This window comes from Pelodiscus sinensis, chromosome 1 (assembly GCF_052426305.1).
Source record: "Pelodiscus sinensis isolate ZL-2025 chromosome 1, ASM5242630v1, whole genome shotgun sequence".
NCBI classification, from domain to species: domain Eukaryota; kingdom Metazoa; phylum Chordata; order Testudines; family Trionychidae; genus Pelodiscus; species Pelodiscus sinensis.
Genome location: NC_143052.1, coordinates 4508929 through 4534640, shown reverse-complemented (window position 1 = coordinate 4534640; position 25712 = coordinate 4508929). Strand labels below are relative to the sequence as shown.

Genomic DNA, 25712 nt, shown 5'->3' with positions numbered 1-25712 from the left:
TGCGCGCAGCCCAGGCGACCCCGCGCGGTTCCAGCTGCGGAACTCGGGGGGGGGGGGGCCGCCTGCTGACAGGGCCCGAGCCATCTCCCCTGGCTTGGGGCCCCACCCTGGCATGGCCCCCTAGCCTATGGGCCCCAGTGTGGCACGGCCCCTGGGGCCCCACCCTGGCATGGCCCCCTAGCCTATGGGCCCCAGCGTGACACGGCCCCTGGGGCCCCACCCTGGCATGGCCCCCTAGCCTACGGGCCCCAGTGTGGCACGGCCCCTGGGGCCCCACCCTGGCATGGCCCCCTAGCCTATGGGCCCCAGTGTGGCACGGCCCCTGGGGCCCCACCCTGGCATGGCCCCCTAGCCTACGGGCCCCAGCGTGACACGGCCCCTGGGGCCCCACCCTGGCATGGCCCCCTAGCCTATGGGCTCCAGTGTGGCACGGCCCCTGGGGCCCCACCCTGGCATGGCCCCCTAGCCTATGGGCTCCAGTGTGGCACGGCCCCTGGGGCCCCACCCTGGCATGGCCCCCTAGCCTATGGGCCCCAGTGTGGCACGGCCCCTGGGGCCCCACCCTGGCATGGCCCCCTAGCCTACGGGCCCCAGTGTGGCACGGCCCCTGGGGCCCCACCCTGGCATGGCCCCCTAGCCTACGGGCCCCAGCGTGGCACGGACCCTGGGGCCCCACCCTGGCATGGCCCCCTAGCCTACGGGCCCCAGCGTGGCACGGACCCTGGGGCCCCACCCTGGCATGGCCCCCTAGCCTATGGGCCCCAGCGTGGCATGGACCCTGGGGCCCCACCCTGGCATGGCCCCCTAGCCTATGGGCCCCAGCGTGGCATGGACCCTGGGGCCCCACCCTGGCATGGCCCCCTAGCCTATGGGCCCCAGCGTGGCATGGACCCTGGGGCCCCACCCTGGCATGGCCCCCTAGCCTATGGGCCCCAGCGTGGCATGGACCCTGGGGCCCCACCCTGGCATGGCCCCCTAGCCTACGGGCCCCAGTGTGGCACGGCCCCTGGGGCCCCACCCTGGCATGGCCCCCTAGCCTACGGGCCCCAGTGTGGCACGGCCCCTGGGGCCCCACCCTGGCATGGCCCCCTAGCCTATGGGCCCCAGCGTGACACGGCCCCTGGGGCCCCACCCTGGCATGGCCCCCTAGCCTACGGGCCCCAGTGTGGCACAGCCCCTGGGGCCCCACCCTGGCATGGCCCCCTAGCCTATGGGCCTCAGTGTGGCACAGCTCCCATATGAACAACCAGACTGGGTCAGACCAAAGGTCCATCTAGCCCAGCGTCCTGTCTGAACAGTGGCCAACGCCAGGTGCCCCACAGGGAGTGAACACACCAGGGACCCATCAAGTGGTCCCTCCCCATCACCCATTCTCAGCCTCTGACAAACACAGGGCTGCGGACACCATTCGTACCCATAAAAAAGAAGGGAGAATAAAAAAGAGACGAAGCAGGACCTCTAGCACCCTAAGCCAGACTCAAACCCCTAGACCAACAAGCCACGCTGTAAGAAATATGGACTCCAGCGTCACGCAGCCCCTAGGCTATGTGCTCAGCACAGCACAGCTCTTTGGGCCTCACCATGACATGGCCCCTGTGGGCTAAGAGACCCACTGCACCCCAGCATCCAGGGCTTCAGAGCCCAGCCCGGCACCCATGAGTTATGGGTCCCAGAACGGCAGGCTTGTCTCAGCTGAACCCTGAGAAACTAGGAATGAGACTAAGACTTTGTTTGCTGGTCAAACTTACGGCAGGTTTGTGACTTGTCCATGTGAATCCCACTTGTAACATCAAGTACTTTTTGAAACTTAACACCGGAACTCACTTGTGTCTCTATGTTTACCTGCTTCGACCTTATATATGCAAAGTCATGTGCAGGTAAACATATGCAATGCAAGGGTGCCATGGAGGGGGGCTGGGGGAACCCCTAGATTTCATACTTGAGCTCTGCTAAAACTGAATGCCTAGCTCCAGAGGCAGGTCTTAAATGCAACAGAGTTTGAGCTGCTTGCAGCTTTGCTTTTGGGGCAGGGAGTCTGTTATAAAAAGAGGGTGGCGGCTGATTAAGAATAACAAAAGGCTGGGCATTCCAGTAATTGAAGGCTCGTTAGATCATAATGAAAACATTGCCAGGTACTTACAAGATAGCGGGGGAGGGGGAGAGTAGCCAAGAGTGTTGTGTTGCTGGGATCTGCATTTGGACCAGTGCTGTTAAACTTACAAATGTCCTTGTAAAAGGGATAAATAGTGAGGTGGGAAAATTGGAAGAAACTACACAATTACTCAGAGTAGTTACGTCCACAGCTGACTGCAAAGAGTGACAAAGGGATCTCACAAAACTGGGTGACTGGGCAACACGAGGGCAAATGGAATTCAGTGTTGCTAAAAGCAAAGCAAAGCAAAGCATATGGAAAAATACAATCCCAACTATAAGTACACACATGATGGGGTTTAAATTAGCTGTTACTGCTCTAGAAAGATCTTGGAATCACTGTGAATAGTTCCCTGAAAACATCTGCTCAATATGGAGTGGCAGTCAAAATTCATTTAAAAAATCACAATCTTACAGACTATTGGGAATCATTAGGAAGGGAATAGATAAGACAGAAAATATCATATTGCCTCTATATAAAGTCATGGTATGCTCACATCTTGACTACTGCATGCAGATCTGGTCACCCCACCTAAAGAAAGATCTATCTGGGAAAGGCACAGAAAGGGCAACAGAAAAGATTAGGGGTAAGGAACGGCTTGCATATGAGGAGAGATTAGCAAAACAAGGACTTTTCAGCTTGGAAAAGAAACGACTAAAGGGTGGGGCGATATGTTAGAGGTCTAGAAAATCATGAATGGCATGGGAAAATAGAATAAGGAAACGTTATTTACTCCTTCGCTAACATAACACAAGAAGCTCACCCCATTATATTTATAGGCAGCAGATTTAAAACAAATGATTTCCTCACAGTCAACCTGTGGAACTCTTTGCCGGGAGATGGTGGTGTGACGTAGTGGGGGGGAACTTGCTGGTTTCTATGGGTCTGTGGTAACCCCACTGGCTGCCGCCGGTATCACAGCCCAGAAGGACAGGGATGGGTCATTATGCAAAGAGGCCCTCTCAACCGGTCCGACCAGCTAACCCCCATGGAGAGGAACAAAGGAAGGTGAATGCTGCCCTGGCTGGGGGGCAGGGCTGGAGGAGAATGAGTTAGTTTCTGTCTGGGAGCATGGAGGAAGCAGCCTCAGCAACAGGCTGGGGGGTTTAGAAGCCGAGACACCTCCCCCCCATATCAAGGGGGGCTGAGGCATTCTAGGCCTGCCCTGTAACCTGATGACATCTGTGCTTGGCTGTATACTGGAGAAGCAATAAACCACCTCTATTCTACTGGCTGGCGGAGTCTGTTCATGCCATTTGGGGGTGCAGGAGACGGGGGACCCCAACGCGCCGTCACAGGTGGAAAGGCCCAAATTATAACAGGGTTCCAATATGATCAAAATAAGTTCAAGGAGGTTAGCTCCATCAATGGCTACTAGCCAGAATGGGCAGGGATGGTGTTTGCCAGAAGTTGGGAATGTGCGACGGGCATGCTCATTTGATGATTGCCTCTTCTGTTCATGCCTTGTGAAGCACCCGGCATTGGCCACTGTCGACAGACAGGACACTGGGTTAGATGGACCATTATAGAGCCCAATGTATCCGCCTCCTGCTGTAACCCACGAGACCCCACGCCACTTCCAGAGCTGAGATAGAACCCAGCAGTCCTGACGAGTCTCTCTCTCTCTGAGTTAGTAAGAATATATAATATAATGCTAAGGCTAACCAGTGACTTGCCACAAGATGTCAGAATGTATTAGTGTTAGCGTTGAGTGGGTCTAATATTTCTGTCAATGTTCTCTCTTTTATATAGGAACTAGCCAATTAGCCCGTCATGAGACGGGATTTCCAGGTCTCTCCCATAGGCGTGCGCACGGGGTGTGCCGGGTGTGCCCAGGCACACCCTAATGTCTCGGGCCGGCTAGAAGGGGATTTGTGATGGGGCGCCGCAGCCCCTCAATTTAAATCCCCTGCGGCCATCGACAGGGCACTGTGGGGTAGAAAGAGTGCACGTGCGGCGTCCTCAAACGCCGCGCAACAGGTTAGGGGGAGACGCCCGGGCGTGGCTTTGAAACCGCGCTGCCCAGCTCCAGAGGCAGCTGGGGCCCGACTACACACGCCGGCCTGAGCCATTTTTGCGGCCTGACCCCCTGAGGCGTCCCGGCCAGCCCAGGCTATAGCCTAGTCGGCCTGTAGTTTGGGCCAACTCTGACTCCAGCCCCGCAAGCTGGAAGGCAGAAGCTAAAGGTAAAGTAAGGGAGGGGAGGGGGGAAAAATAAGGGAGGGGAGAGAGAGGGGAGGGGAAGGGGGGGGAATAAGAGGAGGGAGGGGGGCAGGTCAGCAGAAGAAAGGGGAAGGCACCAAGGGACGGGGTAGAGGAGACACAAATGCCAGGGGGCCAAGTGGAGACAATGAGGAAAAGGGCAGGAGGGGAGGTGTCAGTGGGAGGGGGACAGGGTGATGCTGGGAGAGGAGAGGGGAAGGGCACTGGGGGTTAGAGAAGGTTCTGGGAGAAGGCTTGAAAGAAGGGGTGGGCATGAGAAAGGTGGGGATGGAGCAAGGCATGTGTGAGGGCACAGAGGGGCAGGAGGGGAAAGGGGCAGAGAGTGGTGAGGGGGAGGGCATCAGGGAAAAAGAGGGCAAAGGGTTCAGGGGCAGTAAGGGAAGGGGGGGCACCAGGAGGGTGCAGGGCTAAGGGAACGTGCGGGTGCCAGGAGATTCTGGGGGTGAAGCAGAAGGGCAGAGACCTGCAGGGGAGGGACCAGCACCAGAGGAGAGAGGCAGGGCAGGTGTGTAGAGGGAGGAGTTAGGAGAGGGGATGAGGAGGGGTAGCTCACATGATCAGAGTGGGGCTACTGGAGGAGTGGGCATGGGGGGAGAGAAGGGCTGGTGGAGGGGGGCAGTTCTCAGGAGGGCTGAGGGCAGTGAGAAGGGCAGGAGTCAGGACAGCAGAGGGTGAGGGGTTGGGGGGCAGCAGGCCCCAGGGGAGCTGATGGAGCAAGGGGAGGAGACGTGGCAGGAGAGGGAAAAGGTAAAGGTTTATGAGATATGTATTAATAACTTGGGTGCCACGGTGCCACGGTGGAGGGGGCGGAGCGGTGACGTTCATGGCCGGGGGCGGGGCCTGGAGCCGCTGTCATGCCGCACGTCACCACCCCACCCCCCCTTCGCCTCCCACCGTGGCACTCGGCTGTCTTCTGCGCCGCTCAACTGGGCCACTGCGGAAGAGCAAGCGGCACAAGCGGCTGTTTGGGCCCCGCACTCCTCATGCAGCACGGGCCCCCCAGAGGGAACAGCCAGCATTTCAACAACAGCGCCCCCAGAGGGAACAGCCAGCATTTCAGCAACAGCGCCCCCCAGAGGGAACAGCCAGCGTTTCAGGCAACAGCGCCCCCCAGAGAGAACAGCCAGCATTTCAGGCAACAGCGCCCCCCCAAAGGGAACAGCCAGCATTTCGGCGTTACAGACTCTCAGACACTGGGCTACTATATATATGATATATGATTAGATACAGTGCTCCTACCAGCTCATTGCTAAGTTATCTGCCAAAATATCAACAACCCCACCCTAGAGTTTTCCAGTGCCTTAGCAGCCCTAGACAGAAGTGATATGAATGTGGGGGGAGAGTGAATGGAATCACCTCCCCCCACAATTTGCTGTTTGGCTTGTATGGAGCATGCTCAGTAACACTGCTGAAACCACTGTCCTCGGTCTCCCCCCGGCCCCCCGCCCTCTCGGGCTGAGATCTTCGGAGAAGGAACAGCCCTTTGAGACAACCTGACTAGCGCCGTGATTCTTGGTGCAAGGGACCGAGGCGGGGGCGAGACAGATCAGAGCCTGGGGCGGTGGGAAATGACTCAGCAGACAGGTCCCTGACTCAGCGGATTACATGGCCAGCTGGGCACATGGTAACCACACGCGTTAGAATACGGCCACATGTCAGCCACATGTCGAGGAACAAACCCCACGGGCCAGACGTCCAGGCCAGGGGTGGGAGCAACTGGGGATTTGCTGAGATCGTTTCTCACCCTGCAAGAGGGGCTGTGCCAATCCCTCCTGGCAAGGCGAGGGTTAACAAACTGCGCTGCGCCCGGACAGCTGTTCGAAGCAGGACAGCTCAGCGGAGGAGGAGAGCCGGCCGGAAGCTGCTGGGGTCATGCCTCTGTGCCACGCCACGGGAGCCAGTCTGCCGTGGGAACCCAAGGGGGCGACTTGCTGTAGCCAGAAGAGGAGATTCCGGCCGCTACCCGAGATGCTGCCAGAGCGGGTGGAGCAAGGGTAGGAAGTGACCCAGGGAATGTGCTTGGGGGTCCTGTGCACCGGATCAGAACTCCGTGGAGTAAGGTGGGCCCTACTTTCCCTCACCACTAGGCAACGCTACCCCCTGAACTGCAGCCACTAGGTGGAGCGGCCTTGGGACTTGACAGTGGGCGACACTGCTAGGAGCTCTTGCCAAAGGGCCCTTTAGCCGCTCCACTCAATGGTTTATCCCAGAGTGTTGCCATTAGGCAGCGCTGTCTGCCTGGAGCCCTCAATGCACCGCCAACACACGGATGGGTGCCTCAGTTTCCCACATAGGCTGCATGGTTACCCGGTGGGGGGAAGGGACTGGTCAGCTGCCAAACGGTCCGGGCGACAGGAGGCGAACGTCGCCCAGCTGCCTGAGCGCCCACACCCGTGGAGCATGCTCGGAGACAATGGAAACTGAGGCCTGGCAGCCACCACCACAGTCCCATCAGCCCTGCGGAGCCATATGACCACCCCCATAACCTGGGGCAGAGCTGGAACAAACCCCCCCCCGCCCCAGACCCCGCCTCTCCCTGCCCTCCCTCCTGGCCATGGCATGTGGGAGTATGTGTTCCCCCCAGGCATCGCCTCTGCGTGTGGTCGACACTGGAGGGCGACTGAGACCCCTTGTGGGGCCCTCCTAGAGACCGTTCCTAAGCTGGGCTGTGACATGCTTGGACTGTAATATGAACAAACAAGACACTGTTGCAACAACTGTTCTATGCGTGCACCAACTCTGGGACAACGTGGGCCAAGCGGGGTGTCTATGGAAAGCGAACGGTTCGCTGGTCCTGCTCCCACTGCTCCTAGGCAGAGAGCATTTGTGTGTTCGAAGCCATGCGGGCTCCGGGCTGGCTTGCTTCTGGGGGACACCAACAGGCTTGGCCAGCCTGAAGTGGAAGGGCAGCCTGACTGACAATGGGCCGAACGTGGTGCCACTCCACAACGGAGTCCACAAAGGTCCGCCCAGCCCAGTGTCCTGTCGGCCGACAGTGGCCAATGCCAGGTGCCCCAGAGGGAGGGAACAGAACAGGGAACCATCAAGTGATCTCTCTCCTGTCGCCCATTTCCAGACATACAGGCTAGGGACACCTTTCCTACCCATCCTGGCTAATAGCCATTGATGGACCTAACCTCTATGAATCTATCTAGCTCTTTTTTGAACCCCGTTAAAGTCCTGGTCTTCCCAACATCCTCCGGCAAGGAGTTCCACAGGTTGGCTGTGCGCTGTGTGAAGAAAAACTTCCTCTTGTTTGTTTTGAACCTGCTGCCTATTCATTTCATTGGGTGACCCCTAAAGGATGGATTCCAGGGACTTACAAGATAGCAGATTGATCCATCTCTGCTACAAGCCAGCACCAGGGACCTTGCGATCAGATCGTGTAATGTGATTCCTTTAACCATTCTACTCTCAACCTTTTCTTTCTTTTATCAATAACCCTTTCGGGGACTGTGACAGGAGACTTCTCCCCTGGGAAGCAGAGACTCTGCAAAAGACGGTGTGTGTGTGGGGGGGGGGGGTCACAGAGGGCAGTCACCCAAACAGGAGCGCTCAAGACACAGCTGTGGTAGAAAAGGGCTCATAAGATGCAGGGCAGGGTACATCAGCAGAGGCCTCTCGAGCAGAAGGGAGGTTCTATCACCTCCGTAGGGAGCACGGGAACAACCTCTGCCAGGACCCCGTGCCCACAATTCCAGGGGGCCGTTGGTAAATCGGAGGGGGGCAGAGCAGAGCTACGAGAAGGGGTAAGGGGCTAGAAACGCAGCCTTCCAGCGCAAGACTCCAGGTGCTCCCTCTGTCCAGCCCGACAGAGAGGAGGGGTGCGTCGATTGCAGCCCGTGAGTACCCGCATGGGGGCAGAGATGGGGGAACAGCGGGATCTCGTCAAGCAAAGGTCTAACAGGCCCCACGGGCCGGAAGCTGAAGCGAGGCAAATTCAGGCAAGGAAGAAAGCGCAATTTTAACAATGAGGGTAACTCACCTTTGGGCCAATTTACTGACCGTTTTCCTATCTGGGTTGCTTGTTTTTCTGAAAGATCTTCCTTCTTTCAAAGCGGAATTAATTCTGGGCAGTCCTCAGTGACACAGGAAATCAGACCACAGCAACCCCCATGTTCTTCTGATCGATGAATCTTGGCTCCCCAGGGCTCGGGAGGTAGCTATTCGGCACAGAGATGCTTTTGGGTTACAGTTGTCACAATTCTACCTCCACGCAGGACTTCACATTTGTCGCCACGTGGCACACCGGGGTCTTCCTGGGAGCAGTGGGGATGGAGCTCAGACCTGGCCCTCCCACTACGTGAGCTAAAGAAGAATCCCTGCCAGCGGCTAGCAGTGTAGGGGCTATGAAACACACCTGAGCAATTCTGATTCCACCGGGGAGAGCACAGTGGAGCTGTCTCGCTGTCACACACGAGCTGTGATTTCTGTCTCATTCTTAGCTCCGGGGAGAAACTTCACTAGCTGAGGCTCTGCAGACCGAGAAGGTAAATATTCCTCTGGGCAGGCACTGTGGGGACCACCTGCCCCTTATTTCAAGGGACCATCGCCCTGTTCGTTAAGTCCAAAGCCTGCTGCGAAGAGTTCCAAAGGGATCCAAAACTGGGTGTGCCGCAGTGGGGGCCGTATTCACTCCTGTATTCACTGTTTTGTGTTCGCTCTGTTTGCTTTGTTGTGTTGTGTGTGACTCTACTGGCCCGTGCTGGTCTGTAGTAACTCTGTGTGTACATGCGTGCCTCAGTTTCCCTGGGCACTGCAATAGTATCTGGGTGAGGAAGGGGAGGCTGAGCATGACTCACCGTGGAAGTATGTCAAAAGTATGTCAATTTCACAGGTCCTGAGGACTAGCTGACAGCAGATAACACCTTAGGAGACAGGACAAAGGAGGAGGCAGGGCTGCCAGAGGGTTGAGACCAGTTGCTAAGTGTGTGAGTTTATTTTTGGGCGGGTTTGGGGGGCCCGGCAAGGGCCCAGGGCTCTCGCTCTGGGCCCCCTTATCCTAAGATGGGTTGTACTGACTGTTCCTGGTTCCTGTGACCACAAGTCTGTGCTAAGCTGTGTCTTTGTCAATGAAATAAACCTTCTTCTTCTACTTGCTGGCGGAGAGTCACATCTGGCTCCGGACAGGGGGTGCAGGGCCCGGTGGCTCCCCCACACTCCGTGAACTGGGCAACAGAATGGCAGAATAAATGATCTGTAATCGCCGGAACTGTAATCGGTTACACGGTGAGTATGTTTCAACCGTTTTAACATCCCTAACCCCGACGACACACAGAGAACAACGGGGGCAGCGGCGGCCAGAGACGCAGACAGAGTGCCAAGTAATGAGGGAAGGGTGTGATCATCAGACAGAACACACGGCCATGGCTCTGCCTAAGCCCCCGGGGCGCCCAGGCCTGGTGGGGCGCAGGCAGGTCTGGTCACGTCCCCGCAGGAGAGACCCGGTCGAAATGGAGAGACACGGCGGAGGGCCAGGAGAATGGTGAAGGGGCTGGAGCGGCTTTCGCACGAGCAGACCGGGCCGGCGTCGCTCGGAGGAGATGCCTGAGGGGGGTGTGACGGGCTGCTATGGAGCTCAGCTGGAGGCAGGCGTGTTTGCCCTGGAGCGTTACCGGGCCTTTTCCCTACAAGCAGAGAAGGGGTCCCCCTGGTCAATTTGGGACCCCTAAGGGTCGCCTGAGTCCTTTGCCCCTCTCCCCTCTGATGAAGGGCAGGGAGAGGAGTCCCTTTTGGTTTGCGTGGGAATCGTTGGGGTTCTTCCTTGGGTCGGCAGAGGGATGCTGCTTGGGCCTAGCCCGAGGCCTGCCTGGAACATATGGGGAAATACACTTCCCCTGTGAAGTGGGAGAGCAAACGCCGTCCGGAGAGGGGCTGACTTCCTCCCAGCCCCCTGCCCTGGGGGAGTGCAGAGCCTGCCATGGCAGCGGTGGTGACTTGCCACGGGGGCTATAATATCTGAGCTGGAGAAAGAGAATAGGAAGGTTATTTACCCCTTCCCAGAGCACAAGCACCTGGGCTCACCCAAAGAAATCAATAGGCAGCAGATTTAAAGCAAACGCCAGGAAACAGCTCTTCACACAATGCTCAGCCAACCTGTGGAACTCCTCGCCGGGGGATGCTGTGCAGCCCGAAGGTATAACAGGGATTACAACGACCCAAACCAGTCCCTGAGGGCAGGTCCATCAATGGCTACATTAGCCAGGATGGGCAGGGCTTTCCCTTTGTTTCCATCCCACACGGGACCGCCCTAGTGCTGCGCTCAGCAAGGACAGACAGGGACAGACCACAGGGGTTGGGAGAGAACAGCTCTGACCATGTCTGGCGGGGAGCCCCATCGGCGGGGAGACCCGACTGCGCACGGCACCAGCAACAAACACATCGGAGGGATTAATTTTGCACTGCCTGTGGGAGGGGCCCCGGGCAGCAGACACGTGTGCGTGCGTGCGCACGAGTGCGTGCGTGTCCGTGTCCGACAGTGCAAGGGCTATTTGCAGCTCCACGGCACAAGCGTGCACACACAGATAGCAGGCAATAGACACGGGCGAGAAATAACAGCAGAGGGAGCCCGGTCACACGCTCGCAGGGAACCGGAGCCCCAGTCCAGTCTCCCGGCAGTCGCAGGAACGGGGGATGTCTGGGGACTTAGGGTCGCACTGACCACAAGACAAAGGTGCCAGCGAGTGACCAAGCGGGGCCGTCAGCTATCACATCACCGACTGTTTTAGGAGTTTGGCAGCCGCTCGATGGGGAGCTGGCAAAGTGCCCTGCCCCACGAGCCTGCAGTAGGGTGGGGAGGCTGCGGGGAAAGAAAGGGTTAAATGATCCTGAAGGAGAACTGCCAAGCCCAGCGATCACGGGGCCAAGCAGTGATGGGCAGCCGCTGCTGGGGGGGCGCCCGGCAGCTGCTCACAGGCACAGGGCAGCCGTTCGGGACAAGAGCGGGGGACAGAAAGCGCGAGAAGGGAATTGCTTGAGCTGGGATGTGGGCTATACACCGGCCTGCCTCTAGGGGGAGCCCCTCACAGCAGGGTCTAGGCACCCGCAGCTGCAAAAAGTCCCAGGAGAGCCCATTTGCTCAGGGAAAGCCCCAGCCAACGCCCCCCCTGCTTGGTGCTCCCAGCGCGGGGAGAGGTGCGCACCACAGCATGCCAGTAAAGCCACTGGAAGTCAAGGAAGCAGGATCATCCCCAGCTTGGGCAGCGATTAACCTGCGGAACTCACTGCTGCAGGCCAGGCTGGAGGAAAACCATTGACTAAAAGTCCACTGCAGAATGAGATCCACATAGGAGCATAAGGGGCATCTGGGGTGACACCCGTGAGGATCAGACTCACAAGGGCTCCCCGTTGTCATGCATCAGGCCTCGGGCTGCCCCCCAGTTGGCTGCACCTTGCCGGGCAGGGGTCTCCTTTTGGGGGACAGTGCCCCCCACGTGGGCACCCCCGGAGCCAGGGCTAGACAGACCATCCCTTCCCCTCCCATCCCGGGGGCTGCTCAGGCCCCTGCTAACTCGGGCAGGCGGGGGCTTACCTTGCAGCCTCTGGATCTGTTTGGTGAAGATCTCAGCCTGCCGGGCGCTGGCCAGACGCTCGTCCTCCAACAAGCCTGCGGCAGAGCAGGTGAGGTCAGCAGGGAGCACGCTGAGACCCCTCCCCCCGGCCACACTGATCAGCTGATCTCCCCCGTGAGCGAGAGCGAGAGGGAGAATCACCCCCAGGCACCCCGTGAGCACAAACGCCTCAGATCCCACGGTGCTCACAAGAGCGCACAAGGCCCCCTCGCACTCAGCCCCCAACCCAGGGAGCTGGAACATGCACTGTGCCACGGCCCGTGCCAGGAGCCCACGTGAGCTGACGCCCCGTGCACACGAGTGGCCTTCCCGTGGGCTTCTGCCAGCGCGCGCCGCCCTCACCCTGCAGCTCCAGCGAGTCGTCCTCGTGTTTCACAGCCAGCTCCCGGGTCTCCTCCAGCTCCTCCAGCAGCTGCAGCACCTGGGCCCTCAGCTCTTCCATCTCCTGCTCTGTCAGGCCCAGCTCCTTCTCGTCCTCCTCCACGGAGCCCTCGTCCCCCACGTCCTCCTCTTCCTCCATCAGGGCATCCGCCTCACCTGGGGGGGAAGGCTGCATGAGCCCCCCTGCCTCGCTGCACCAGGAAGCCAGGGCCAGGGCCAGGTCTCGGAGCCTTGCACGGGGAAACCTCACAGGCACTGCGCCCTGGCCTGGCGTGTGGGACTCGCTGGCTCCCCCGAGGGCACCGGGCAGAACCACACCACAGACCACCTCACGGAGAGGCGGCCAAGGCCCATCTGGCGCGGACTCAGTGGGCTCGGAGAAACGGCTCGGCTGGAGAACTGAGGGGGCTTCCCCTCATTAGCATTCGGCCCCGCATGGCGAGGGTGGCGGGAAGGGGGAGTGTAGGGGAGCCTGGACAACCTCGTCTTGACCAGAATAATAACCCTGCATGGACCGGACTAGCGACGGCTGCCTTGACCTAAGTGAGGCTTCTAACACGGCAAACCAGGCCCGAGTTGAGCCTAGCGCATGACGTGGGCCTGGCCGACAGTTGACCGTTGACAGTCAGGAGTGCGTGAAACAACAGTGCGCTGGGAGCACTGGTATAGAGACACCGCGCCAGGAACACTGGGAGTGACCCGGTACAGGGGCCTAACCACGCGAATGAGCAAAATCACTGACGCAGCCACAGAACGCTCAATGAAGCAGAGTAGTTGGACTAGCAGAGTGTGTCCAAAAGGGGCATGCGCAACCCAGAATTCATTGGTGGATTTCACTAGACCGACCACCTCAAGCTTTGCTTTGCTATAAAAGTAGGTGTAGAAAAGACAGTCGGTGGAAGGGATTGGGTAAGGGGACCCCACGACCTTACTTGCTGCAACTAGAGGCTGTGCCTGTTCCTACCGACTGATGTATTGTGGGTGTCTCTGTGCGTTGGAAACGAGGCCACGACCTCCCGTCTGACAGTCATCTGAGAATCATCCAGTCATCTAACCATTTGATAATTGTAAGGTCTTAGTGGTGGAACTCTGTGTGTGTGTGTGATTTATAGAAATGTGTGTGTGTGTGATTTATAGGTGTGTGATTTATAGAAATAAGTGTGTGTGTGTGATTTATAGAAGTGTGTGTGATTTATAGAAGTGTGTGTGTGCATGTGTGTGATTTAAAGAAATAAGTGTGTGTGTGATTTTTAGAAATGTGTGTGTGTGTGCGATTTATAGAAGTGTGTATGTGTGTGTGTGATTTATAGAATGTGTGTGTGTGTGTGATTTATAGAAGTGTGTGTGTGTGATTTATAGAAGTGTGTGTGTGCATGTGTGTGATTTAAAGAAATAAGTGTGTGTGTGATTTTTAGAAATGTGTGTGTGTGTGCGATTTATAGAAGTGTGTATGTGTGTGTGTGATTTATAGAATGTGTGTGTGTGTGATTTATAGAAGTGTGTGTGTGATTTAAAGAAATAAGCGTGTGTGTGATTTTTAGAAATGTGTGTGTGTGTGTGTGATTTATAGAATGTGTGTGTGTGTGATTTATAGAAGTGTGTGTGTGATTTAAAGAAATAAGCGTGTGTGTGATTTTTAGAAATGTGTGTGTGATTTATAGAATGTGTGTGTGTGTGTGTGATTTATAGAAGTGTGTGTGTGTGTGTGTGATTTAAAGAAATAAGTGTGTGTGTGATTTTTAGAAATGTGTGTGTGTGTGATTTATAGAAATAAGTGTGTGTGTGTGTGTGTGTGATTTATAGAAGTGTGTATGTGTGTGTGTGATTTATAGAAGTGTGTGTGTGTGATTTATAGAAGTGTGTGTGTGCATGTGTGTGATTTAAAGAAATAAGTGTGTGTGTGATTTTTAGAAATGTGTGTGTGTGTGCGATTTATAGAAGTGTGTATGTGTGTGTGTGATTTATAGAATGTGTGTGTGTGTGATTTATAGAAGTGTGTGTGTGATTTAAAGAAATAAGCGTGTGTGTGATTTTTAGAAATGTGTGTGTGTGTGTGTGATTTATAGAATGTGTGTGTGTGTGATTTATAGAAGTGTGTGTGTGATTTAAAGAAATAAGCGTGTGTGTGATTTTTAGAAATGTGTGTGTGATTTATAGAATGTGTGTGTGTGTGTGTGATTTATAGAAGTGTGTGTGTGTGTGTGTGATTTAAAGAAATAAGTGTGTGTGTGATTTTTAGAAATGTGTGTGTGTGTGTGTGTGATTTATAGAAATAAGTGTGTGTGTGTGTGTGTGTGTGTGATTTATAGAAATAAGTATCCTTAAAATCAAGTCTCTTGGGTATTGCCCTAGGTGTAGGTGTTCTATTATTGCCTGTACTAAGTACCCCGTGTATTGCAATGTAGCGGTGTACCCTTGCACTGCTTTCCTTTACTGTTCTGTGTATAATAAAGTTAACAAGCGTTTATCTGAGGTGTTTTTACTGGCTCCTCTCGTAGCGAAAAGCCAAACCCCACGACAGGGAGTCACTCCGGCCTAGCTGCTGCTCCCCCGCCCCCTCCGCCAGGCACTGCAGGACCACTGCTCTGGGGGCCACAGGCAGGCATTGCCAGGGGCAGGGGACCCCCAAAGTGCCCCATTCTCCACCCCTCCAATGTCACTAGTGCCCCCCCACAGCCCCATGCACTGCAGCTCCCCCTTGCTGGGCTTGCTGGGCAGATTCCTGGCCCTGCCTGTCACCCCGGCCCTGCTTGGCTCCCCCCGGCTTGGCCCATCTCTGGCCGGCTGAGCTCACCCACGCGGTGAGTCTCTGTGAGTCTCTGGCCCCTCTGGCCCCAGCAGCATGGGCTGTCTGACTGGGCGTCACTGAGAGGGGAGTTAGCAGGGGCCCACGGGCCAGGAAAATGCCCCACGTTGGGCCCTGCACTCTGACTCCAACCCCACTCGCTGGCAGGGGTCCAGCCTGCGATCTGGACCACGTGGCTCTGCAACCCCAGAAGATTTTCTCGTGTGGCATCTTGTTGTTGCAGAATCTGCAGAATCTGCAGAATCTACAGCTTTACAGCTTGGTTGAAAACCAGCCGACCCTCAGGCCTGGCGGAGGCAAAGGGCACCTGCCCAACCCAGTGCCACCACCTGCCTGTGCCTGCCGGCAGCTTGGCAGGACAGGTACCATCACCAGGGTACCACCATTAGCCCGCCTCACGGGGCACTGACTCTGAAACCTACTGATGGCAGGGGCCCAAGCTGCCAGCTCACTCAGGCACAAGTGGGCGGGGTTTGCACCATGGGTGGAGCTTGGGGGAGTCCATCCCAGCAAGGGGGCAGTGATGGCTGTTCGGCCTGGGGCAGGCCCCAGAGGCCACCCCTAGCAGCTGCAGGGCCCTGAGACAACCACTTCTGCCCCAGGTTCTGCTCCTGCTCCTGCCCTGCCCCCATTCCCCACTCTTGCTTGCCCCAAACCCCCAGCCATCCTGGGAGCTGGGACAATCGACCCGCCTCCACATCCTGCTGAAGCCTGGGGCAACCACCCTGAACCATCCAATGGACAGGACAGCTCTGAGCCCCATGGATTGTTCCTCCTCCCACAGCAGGACGGGGCAGTCCAGACAGCGAGCACCCCACACTGGTCCCCGTCAGGGTCCCACCCCCACTGGCCCTGTGGGCTCCGCGACCGTTCCCGGGCACCCCCAATCTGCCCTCTCCCGCAACACACACGCACTCTAGGGTTCTGCCCCCAGCTCTGGGCAGGCAGTAGGGTCTAGTGGCTAGAGCAAGGGGGGCAGGAAGCTGAATGTCTGTGCTGTGCCTGCAACCACCTGGACAGAGCAACCTAGTGTCGCTGGACAGCCTGAGAACAACCTAGTGTCGCTGGACAGCCTGAGAACTGGGGGCATCTGCCCCCCTCTCAGTGGCCAGGGCAGGCTCACCCCCAACAGCGTTTTTTTTCCAGGGGTCTGCCTGGCCCTCACCAGATGGGGTCCCCCACAGACCCATTCCTGCTAGAGATGGGCCCCTCCAGCATCGCCTCCCCTCCTGGCTGCAGCATTCACCCCCAATCCAGTCTGCTCATCAGGTTGCATTGCCAAGTTAATTACATAACTGGGTCAGGTGGCATGCCCAGGGGAGGGGAAGCAGCCAGGCACCGGGAGATCCCAGGGACAGAGGGGAGCAGCACAGAGCCGTTGCCTGGCCAGGTTGGGGAGTGTCTGATATCACTCCCACCCCCACTACAGCCAACAGGCACCGGCCCCCACCATGGGGACACAGGACTAGAACCCACGGCCCTGTGCACCAACCAGCTGGGCTGTGCCCACAGGAGCTGAGGGAGCGCTCCCTCCAGGTGTGCAAGCAGTTGGACCCTTATCCTCACCCAGGCCCATCCAGAGAGCGCCCGTGCGGGACAGCCTGGCCCCAGGACAGAGCCGGACGTCCCTGGTCCCTGGTCCCTGCCCAGCCCCCAATCCGGGTCAGGTACTCGGGGGGCTGTCAGCCCTTAAACAGCTGGGCTCTGCTCCCCAGCCTCCCCCCCCCCCAGCCAGTCACACCCAGGGCTGCTGCAGCTCTTGCTCTGGCAGTGCCTCCCTGAATCAACACAGCCCCTGGCCCCGCCACTCCCTTCCCCAGTGGGGTGAGGGGGGGGGGGGGCAGCCCAGCAGGAGGATGGAGCCATGTGGGGATGGAGAGATGCAGGCGTAAGGGGGGCAGCCTGGTACGGGAGGGGCTGGAGAGAGGCAGCAGGGGGAGGGTCCAGTGGGGGGGGGAGGACTCATGTCAGACATAGGGGGGCCATAGAGGGGATGGAGAGATGAAGGGGGGCAAGTTTAAGCCTAACCCTAAGGGGGATGAAGGGTCCTGTGGGGAGAGGGAGAGATGCTGGAGGGGGCGGGTCCGGCGGGGGGAGGGGTCTGGCGGCGGGGGATGGGGGACCCGGCGGGAGGGGGAGAGATAGGGAGGGGCAGGACCAGAGGGGGAGGAGGAGAGATGTGGAGGGGGGGCGACCGTAGGGAGGGAGAGATGCAGGGCTGCGGGTCCGGTGGGGGGGAGGGAGGGAGAGATGCGGGGAGATGGGACGGGGGGAGGATTGGGGGGCGGGCCCGGCAGGGGGAGAGGGAGAGATGCGGGGGGGGGGAGAGATTGGGGGGCGGGCCCGGCGGGAGATGGGGGTCCGGAGGGCCTGGCAGAGGGGGAGGGATGCGGGGGGACGGGTCCAGCGGGGGGGGGGGGGGAGAGATTGGGGGGGCGGGCCCGGTGGAGAATGGGGGTGCGGAGGGGGAGGGGGAGAGATGTGGGGGGACGGGTCCAGCGGGGGGGCGGGCCCGGCGGGGGATGGGGGTGCGGAGGGGGACGGGGAGAGATGCGGGGGGACGGGTCCAGCGGGGGGCGGACCTGGCGGGGGATGGGGGTGCGGAGGGGGAGGGGAGAGATGCGGGGGCACGGGTCCAGCGGGGGGGCGGACCTGGCGGGGGATGGGGGTGCGGAGGGGGAGAGATGTGGGGAGACGAGCCCGGGGGGGGGGGAGAGATTCGGGGGGACGGGTCCAGCGGGGCGTGGGGTGTGGAGGGGGAGGGGGAGAGATGCGGGGGGGCGGGCCCGGCAGGGGGATTGGGGGGGCGGAGGGGGAGGGGGAGGGATGCGGGGGGACGGGTCCAGCGGGGCGTGGGGTGTGGAGGGGGAGAGATGCGGGGGGGGCGGGCCCGGCGGGGGATTGGGGGGGCGGAGGGGGAGGGGGACGGATGCGGGGGGACGGGTCCAGCGGGGGGGAGATTGGGGGAGGGGCCCGGGGGTCCCGGCGGGGGGCTGCAGCCCCACTGACCTGTGCGCTCCTCCCTCCGGCCCGGCTGCTGCGCCATGGCCGCTCCCCGAGCCGCTGTGCGGAGCCGGGGCGGGGGGAGCCGGGGGCGGAGCAGGGTCCCCCCCCAGCCTGGGGGCGGGGATGCAGCCGGGCCCCCGCGGAGCCTGCCGCAGCGAGACCCCCCAGGGGCCGGACGCTGCCCCCCCCCCGGCCCCAGCTGATGGGGGGGGGCTCGCCCCGCGGGGGCTTTAACCCTTCGCCTGCCGGGCGCTGCAGACTCCCCAGGACCCGCTGTAAGAAGCGCAGCGCAGCCCGGCAGCCGCTTAGCGCTGGGCTGGGGGCAGGCTGGGGGGGGGCGCCCCCTACCGGGCCCTGCCCCACTCCCTGTAGCACAGCGCCCCCTACCGCCCTGCAGCCGCCAGGCTGAGCGCTGGTACCGGCCCATCACTGCCCTGCAGCCGCCAGGCTGAGCGCTGGTACCGGCCCATCACCGCCCTGCAGCCGCCAGGCTGAGCGCTGGTACCGGCCCATCACTGCCCTGCAGCCGCCAGGCTGAGCGCTGGTACCGGCCCATCACTGCGCCCTGCAGCCGCCAGGCTGAGCGCCCATCACCGCCCTGCAGCCGCCAGGCTGAGCACTGGTACCGGCCCATCACTGCGCCCTGCAGCCGCCAGGCTGAGCGCTGGTACCGGCCCATCACCGCCCTGCAGCCGCCAGGCTGAGCGCTGGTACCGGCCCATCACCGCCCTGCAGCCGCCAGGCTGAGCGCTGGTACCGGCCCATCACCGCCCTGCAGCCGCCAGGCTGAGCGCTGGTACAGGCCCATCACTGCCCTGCAGCCGCCAGGCTGAGCGCTGGTACCGGCCCATCACCGCCCTGCAGCCGCCAGGCTGAGCGCCGGTACCGGCCCATCACTGCCCTGCAGCCGCCAGGCTGAGCACTGGTACCGGCCCATCACCGCCCTGCAGCCGCCAGGCTGAGCGCTGGTACCGGCCCATCACCGCCCTGCAGCCGCCAGGCTGAGCGCTGGTACCGGCCCATCACCGCCCTGCAGCCGCCAGGCTGAGCGCTGGTACCGGCCCATCACTGCCCTGCAGCCGCCAGGCTGAGCACTGGTACCAGCCCATCACTGCGCCCTGCAGCCGCCAGGCTGAGCGCTGGTACCGGCCCATCACTGCCCTGCAGCCGCCAGGCTGAGCGCTGGTACCGGCCCATCACTGCCCTGCAGCCGCCAGGCTGAGCGCTGGTACCGGCCCATCACTGCCCTGCAGCCGACAGGCTGAGCTCTGGTACCGGCCCATCATTGCGCCCTGCAGCCGCCAGGCTGAGCGCTGGTACCGGCCCATCACCGCCCTGCAGCCGACAGGCTGAGCTCTGGTACCGGCCCATCACCGCCCTGCAGCCGACAGGCTGAGCTCTGGTACCGGCCCATCACTGCGCCCTGCAGCCGACAGGCTGAGCTCTGGTACCGGCCCATCACCGCCCTGCAGCCGACAGGCTGAGCTCTGGTACCGGCCCATCACTGCGCCCTGCAGCCGCCAGGCTGAGCACTGGTACCGGCCCATCACTGCGCCCTGCAGCCGCCAGGCTGAGCTCTGGTACCGGCCCATCACTGCACCCTGCAGCCGCCAGGCTGAGCGCTGGTACCGGCCCATCACTGCACCCTGCAGCCGCCAGGCTGAGCGCTGGTACCGGCCCATCACTGCCCTGCAGCCGCCAGGCTGAGCGCTGGTACCGGCCCATCACTGCCCTGCAGCCGCCAGGCTGAGCTCTGGTACCGGCCCATCATTGCGCCCTGCAGCCGCCAGGCTGAGCGCTGGTACCGGCCCATCACCGCCCTGCAGCCGACAGGCTGAGCACTGGTACCGGCCCATCACTGCCCTGCAGCCGCCAGGCTGAGCGCTGGTACCGGCCCATCACTGCCCTGCAGCCGCCAGGCTGAGCGCTGGTACCGGCCCATCACTGCGCCCTGCAGCCGACAGGCTGAGCTCTGGTACCGGCCCATCACTGTGCCCTGCAGCCGCCAGGCTGAGCGCTGGTACCGGCCCATCACCGCCCTGCAGCCGCCAGGCTGAGCGCTGGTACCGGCCCATCACCGCCCTGCAGCCGCCAGGCTGAGCGCTGGTACCGGCCCATCACCGCCCTGCAGCCGCCAGGCTGAGCGCTGGTACCGGCCCATCACTGCCCTGCACCCGCCAGGCTGAGCGCTGGTACCGGCCCATCACCGCCCTGCACCCGCCAGGCTGAGCGCTGGTACCGGCCCATCACCGCCCTGCAGCCGCCAGGCTGAGCGCTGGTACCGGCCCATCACCGCCCTGCAGCCGCCAGGCTGAGTGCTGGTACCGGCCCATCACTGCGCCCTGCAGCCGCCAGGCTGAGCACTGGTACCGGCCCATCACTGCGCCCTGCAGCCGCCAGGCTGAGCACTGGTACCGGCCCATCACCGCCCTGCAGCCGCCAGGCTGAGCGCTGGTACCGGCCCATCACCGCCCTGCAGCCGCCAGGCTGAGCGCTGGTACCGGCCCATCACTGCGCCCTGCAGCCGCCAGGCTGAGCACTGGTACCGGCCCATCACTGCCCTGCAGCCGCCAGGCTGAGCGCTGGTACCGTCCCATTACTGCCCTGCATCCGCCAGGCTGAGCGCCGGTACCGGCCCATCACTGCCCTGCAGCCGCCAGGCTGAGCGCTGGTACCGGCCCATCACTGCCCTGCAGCCGCCAGGCTGAGCGCTGGTACCGGCCCATCACTGCCCTGCAGCCGCCAGGCTGAGCACTGGTACAGCTCAGCGCCGCGTGGGCAGCCCCTGGAGAAACGGGTTCCCAGGGTACTTGCATTTTCAAAGGGATGGGCGTCGTATTGCATGGGCGCTTTCTCATTTCAGGGTCTCTCCGGAGCCCTGGGCTCTGGTTTGTTATTGTAGGGTTGCCAATAGGCCTGCAGTTGCTGATGATGCTGACAATGAGAGAGGCCTGCCCCATTTGGTAGTGGTGACAAGGGGCCTGCCATGGGACACACCCTGGTGCGGGGAACGGCTCCGCACCGCTTCCTGGAAAACCACCTAAAACCCCACGTCCCCTTCCCACCGGGGCTTAAACAGGCCCAGCTCTGAACTGCACCCCCCCTTCCAACCCACAGGAACCCCAAACCTTTCGCTCCCTGGTTGCTGCCAATGCAACTCGCCGGCATGCAGCCACCTCTGGGGTGGGGCGGGGGAGCCGCTGAGCAGTGGCCAGCAAGGCCACGCCACAGACTCAGAGGACGTGGAGCAAGTGCCAGCAGAAGCCGGATGGGCCGGTTTGTCAGCGCAACGAGGAGCTACCAGGGGGGAGTCCGGACGGGGCACCCCAAGCCTGGCAAAGGATCCCAGGGATCTGTACCCTACTCAGGCCTTGTCTTTATCACACGCCGTGTTGCCACGAGGTGGCCTGGCTAGCAGCACACTGGGGCACAGGCTCAGCACCAAGTCAGCCGGGGCACCTTTCGTGAGCCCCCCAACTTGCTTCCTTCAAGAGCCCCTTAGCTACAGTGGGGCACCAGCATGAGCACTGGGGCAGAGGGGAGACTGCCCCCCCTACAGAGCTCTGCCGCCCTGCAGCATAGCGCCCCCTAGGGCCGTACCTGGGTATTTGGCTCAGGCCTGCGGGAGCAACCTCTACAGAGCTCCACCCCCCCCGCAGCACAGCGCCCCCTAGGGCCGTACCTGGGTATTTGGCTCAGGCCTGCGGGAGCAACCTCTACAGAGCTCCGCCCCCCCCCGCAGCACAGCGCCCCCTAGGGCCGTACCTGGGTATTTGGCTCAGCCCTGCGGGAGCAACCTCTACAGAGCTCCGCCCCCCCCCGCAGCACAGCGCCCCCTAGGGCCGTACCTGGGTATTTGGGCCAGCCCTGCGGGAGCAACCTCTACAGAGCTCCGCCCCCCCCGCAGCACAGCGCCCCCTAGGGCTGTACCTGGGTATTTGGGCCAGCCCTGCGGGAGCAACCTCTACAGAGCTCCGCCCCCCCGCAGCACAGCGCCCCCTAGGGCCGTACCTGGGTATTTGGCTCAACCCTGTGCGAGCGACCCCTACAGAGCTTGCACCCCACCCCCTGCAGTGCAGCGCCCCCCAGAACCGGGCTGGGTTTTGGGGTCAGCCCTGCAGGAGAGACTCCTACTGAACTGTGCATCCCACCCCCTGCAGCGCCCCCTACTGCTGTGCTGGGGTGTTTGGCTCAGCCCTGCAGGAACCCTAGAACTGCCCTGAGGCCCCTGGCTGGGCACACACTTCTCCCAACAGCCCCAGGGTCTATGAAGCACTCACCCAGGAGGGCAGACCCAGCTCCTGGCCCTCTGTGAGGGTGCTTCCCGCCGCTTGGCTTGCCTGCAGCCGGGGGCCTGGCTCGGGTTGTAACATCCTCACGCAATGCCCTCCTGGCTACGCACCGTCCCTGGGCCGGGACTCGAAGGCGCTCGCCGCCCTGCTGGAGCAGAAGAGTAAAGCCAGAGCCTGTTCATGGGAGAAAACTCCATCTGCGTGTTTAGTGCTGGTGTGTGTGTGTGTGTGTGTGCACGTGTGTGCGTGCCTGCATGTGTACATGTGTGTGTGCAAGCACGCATGTGGGCACGTGTATGGGTACATGTGTGTGTGTGCATGTGCGCGTGCGCACAAGTGTGTGTGCGTGTGAGCATGTGTGTGCATGCGTGTGCGCATACATGCACAACAGGACATGTCCAGCCACAGGCCTCACCATGCCCTCATAGCACCCCTGCTTTAGGGGAGCATAGTGCTTGTGCTACTGGCCCGTGGGGGTGTTGGGGGGGATCCTGGACACTGGGAATTGCCCTGAAAATCTCCAGGACTCGTAGCCCTGCCCTCTGCCCCTATAACTAATACTCCCGCCCTGTCCCCACTCCCCTTTCCATTGTCCTGTTTGCAGGCACGTCTCCCTTCAGCTCATGGGGCTCCCGTTTCCCAGCATCAGGCTCTGCCTCAGGGTGAGGGTTCTGGCCGAGTCAGATTACAGGGTGTGCGTGTGGGGGGGGGGGATCCATTTCCCATCATCAAAAAGAAAATCCCATGGTGTTCTTTTGAACATCTGTCCCATGAACATGGCTGAGGGAGGCAGACCAGAATGTCTCCCCTTGCCCCAAGAAACATCTGAATTGGCCCCACTGAGATTAGGTCATAGGCAACCTTAACTCTGCCCCTTTTGGGGCATCCTTTAGAATCTCTGGGTGCATGATCACATACAAGTGCTCAGCTCTGACAAAATCAGACTGTTCTTCGCTGTAGTGTTAGGTAGCCGTGTAGGGTCTTCTAGGCCTGTGTCCTACACGCTATGACAGCATGCCCCAGAAAGTCATTGATAGTTAAGTACACCGGGTAATGTTCTTATACGGCATACGACAGATTACGCAGAACAACACAGACTTTGCTGGCAAATGTAGGCCATCCAAGTTAGCCTCCTCATCCGCTGAATCACACCTCTGGGAGGCCTGGCTGCTGGTTGAAAAGGAGACGCACAGTTCATACCGGCTAAGGAAAAAGATTGGAGCTTCATACCTTGGAGCGAAGATAACCAGCGTGACAATGAAACCAGTGTCAGGGTAAAAGACTAGAAACCATTAAGAGATGCTGCATACACTCATCTATGATATGCTATTTTATTATCTGAGTAGCAAAGGTGAGCATGAAATTAATGACTGCAGCTTACCAACGCATATGCACAAAGAGGGCAGGGTTAAGGTTAAATTGGCAACCTTAACTTTGGCCTTTCCTGGAATTTGCGCCATTATCCTTGCAACCACATTAGTCTCTTAATGCCATTGCAGGGGGCATATGCACAAGATGCTCTATTAATAGCCCACTGACGCTCATCCTATCACACAAAATTATGCAAAGCCGGGGGCAGTAGCTCCCACGTTAATGGGTGCCCCTCTGCCATTCCGTTTGCGAGGCACCTCCATCCATGTGCTCTAGAACAGTGTGTCTCAACCTTTTTTTATATAAATTACCCCTTTAAAAAAACTATAAGTACCCCAAGTACCCCCAATTTTCAGCCACACAAAATTTGTTTCTATGGTTGCAACACATTTGTTCAAGCAACTTAATCATAGCCAGGCGGGCGATGAAATTTGTGGGTGTTAAAAAGTTCAAAAATAATAAAACGCTGTAAAACGTAAACAAACGTTCAGTTTTCTCCACACTTCAGTGGTGTTGACGTACCCCCTAAGGGAACTCGTACCCCTGGTTGAGAAACACTGCCCTAGAAAACCAGGCAGATACTCCAGAAAGCCAAATATTGCGGAATAATGCAGAATATAGGCAAACCGATGGATGGATCATTTGGAACGACAGTCGTCGGTCACACAGAGAGGTGCTAGACAGATACTCTCTAAAGAGAAAGGGTGGAGAAATGCACTTGGACGATAAAAGCCAGCGACGGGTCTGGGGGGCAGGCGGGGCGAGAGTGTCCTTCCCGGGTTCGTCCAGCGCCATGCGCGATCCGGCGGCTCTGTCGCCTCCTCCGATTCCGTCCTATCCTTCGCTGACCTTTCTCGAGGGCTGCGCGTTGCCATGGCAACGAGGCAAGGCCGGACCAGGGCATCCCCGAGAGGCGGGCCGGTCCCATGGGCCGGGCAGCAGAGGTTCACCGAGGGAGAGGAACGCGACGGAGAAGGGAGGGAAGGGAAGGGAGCGCTCTCAGCGGGGGGGGGGGGGGGTCCTGTGTCCTTAATCCTCCACAAGGGGTCAGGGGGCTGAGCCAAGCTCCTCTCATTAAGCTGATTTCACCTGCTCATCCTTCCTGGGAGGGGGCCTCTTCGCCTCACAACAGCCCCCCGCTCCCCGTGGGCTGCCCGAGGCAGTGAGGAGCCTGATCTACTCCCTGGGACAAGGCGGGAAGCCCAGGCACCGGGCTAACCCAGCCTTGACTGAGGTCAGGCCTGGCGGGGGTCTCCGGGGCGGGTGCTGGCAATCCTCCCTCTGGGCCAGGCAGGCAGGCGGAGGACAGGGGAGCACGGTGTGATGGGGACCAGGAGGGGGAAGGCTGGTTGCATCAATGCATGGCCCCCCAACTTCTCCTACAGCCAGGCCCTGGCTGCATCAGTGCCCCCCAAGAGCTGTGTTCCTCCCGCGACCCCCAACACCTTCCTAATGTAGCTGTTTTTCAGGACATCCCCCCCACACCCGTTTGATCTCTGTTCTTCGCTTTCAGCAACCATGACCTTGCCGGGGGCTGGGTTAAAACACGCTGCTGAAAGCATCTGACCGGCTCAGGGCCGTGGACAGCAAAGCAGACTGTGAAGAGCCCCAAAAGGATCTCGCCAAACAAAGTGACTGGGCAGCAAAACGGCAGATGCATTGGAAAGTTAAATGCAAAGTAACGCACCTTGGAAGCCAGAATCCCTGCTCTACGTAAAAAACGGTGGGGACTCATTTAGCTACCACCACTCCAGAGAGATCTTGGAGTCAGCGTGGAGAGTTCTCTGAAAACATCCACTCCGTGTGCAGCAAACTGAGTGTTCGGAATCATTTAAAAAGGGATCGCGAATAAGACCGAGAATATCTTATTGCCTTCATATAAAACCATAGGACGCCCGCATCTTGAATAC

At 59.9% G+C, this 25712-nt stretch overlaps 1 protein-coding gene across 2 annotated transcripts in view; it reads right to left on the bottom strand.

Annotated features, from left to right (window-relative positions):
• CCDC136 (coiled-coil domain containing 136) overlaps window positions 1–18384 on the bottom strand; it is a 40883-nt gene extending 22499 nt beyond the window's left edge. Inside the window, exons 1-3 of one of the 2 annotated variants that reach the window (XM_075924911.2) lie at window positions 18143–18384; window positions 12289–12483; window positions 11907–11981 (exon numbers count right to left, since the gene is read on the bottom strand). In XM_075924911.2, the coding sequence (XP_075781026.1) occupies window positions 11907–11981; window positions 12289–12483; window positions 18143–18179 (307 nt within the window). In that variant the 5' untranslated portion in view covers window positions 18180–18384. The remainder of the gene's footprint in view (window positions 1–11906; window positions 11982–12288; window positions 12484–18142) is intronic. The other variant, XM_075924903.2, reaches the window with a different exon arrangement.
• Window positions 18385–25712: the final 7328 nt, after the last annotated feature.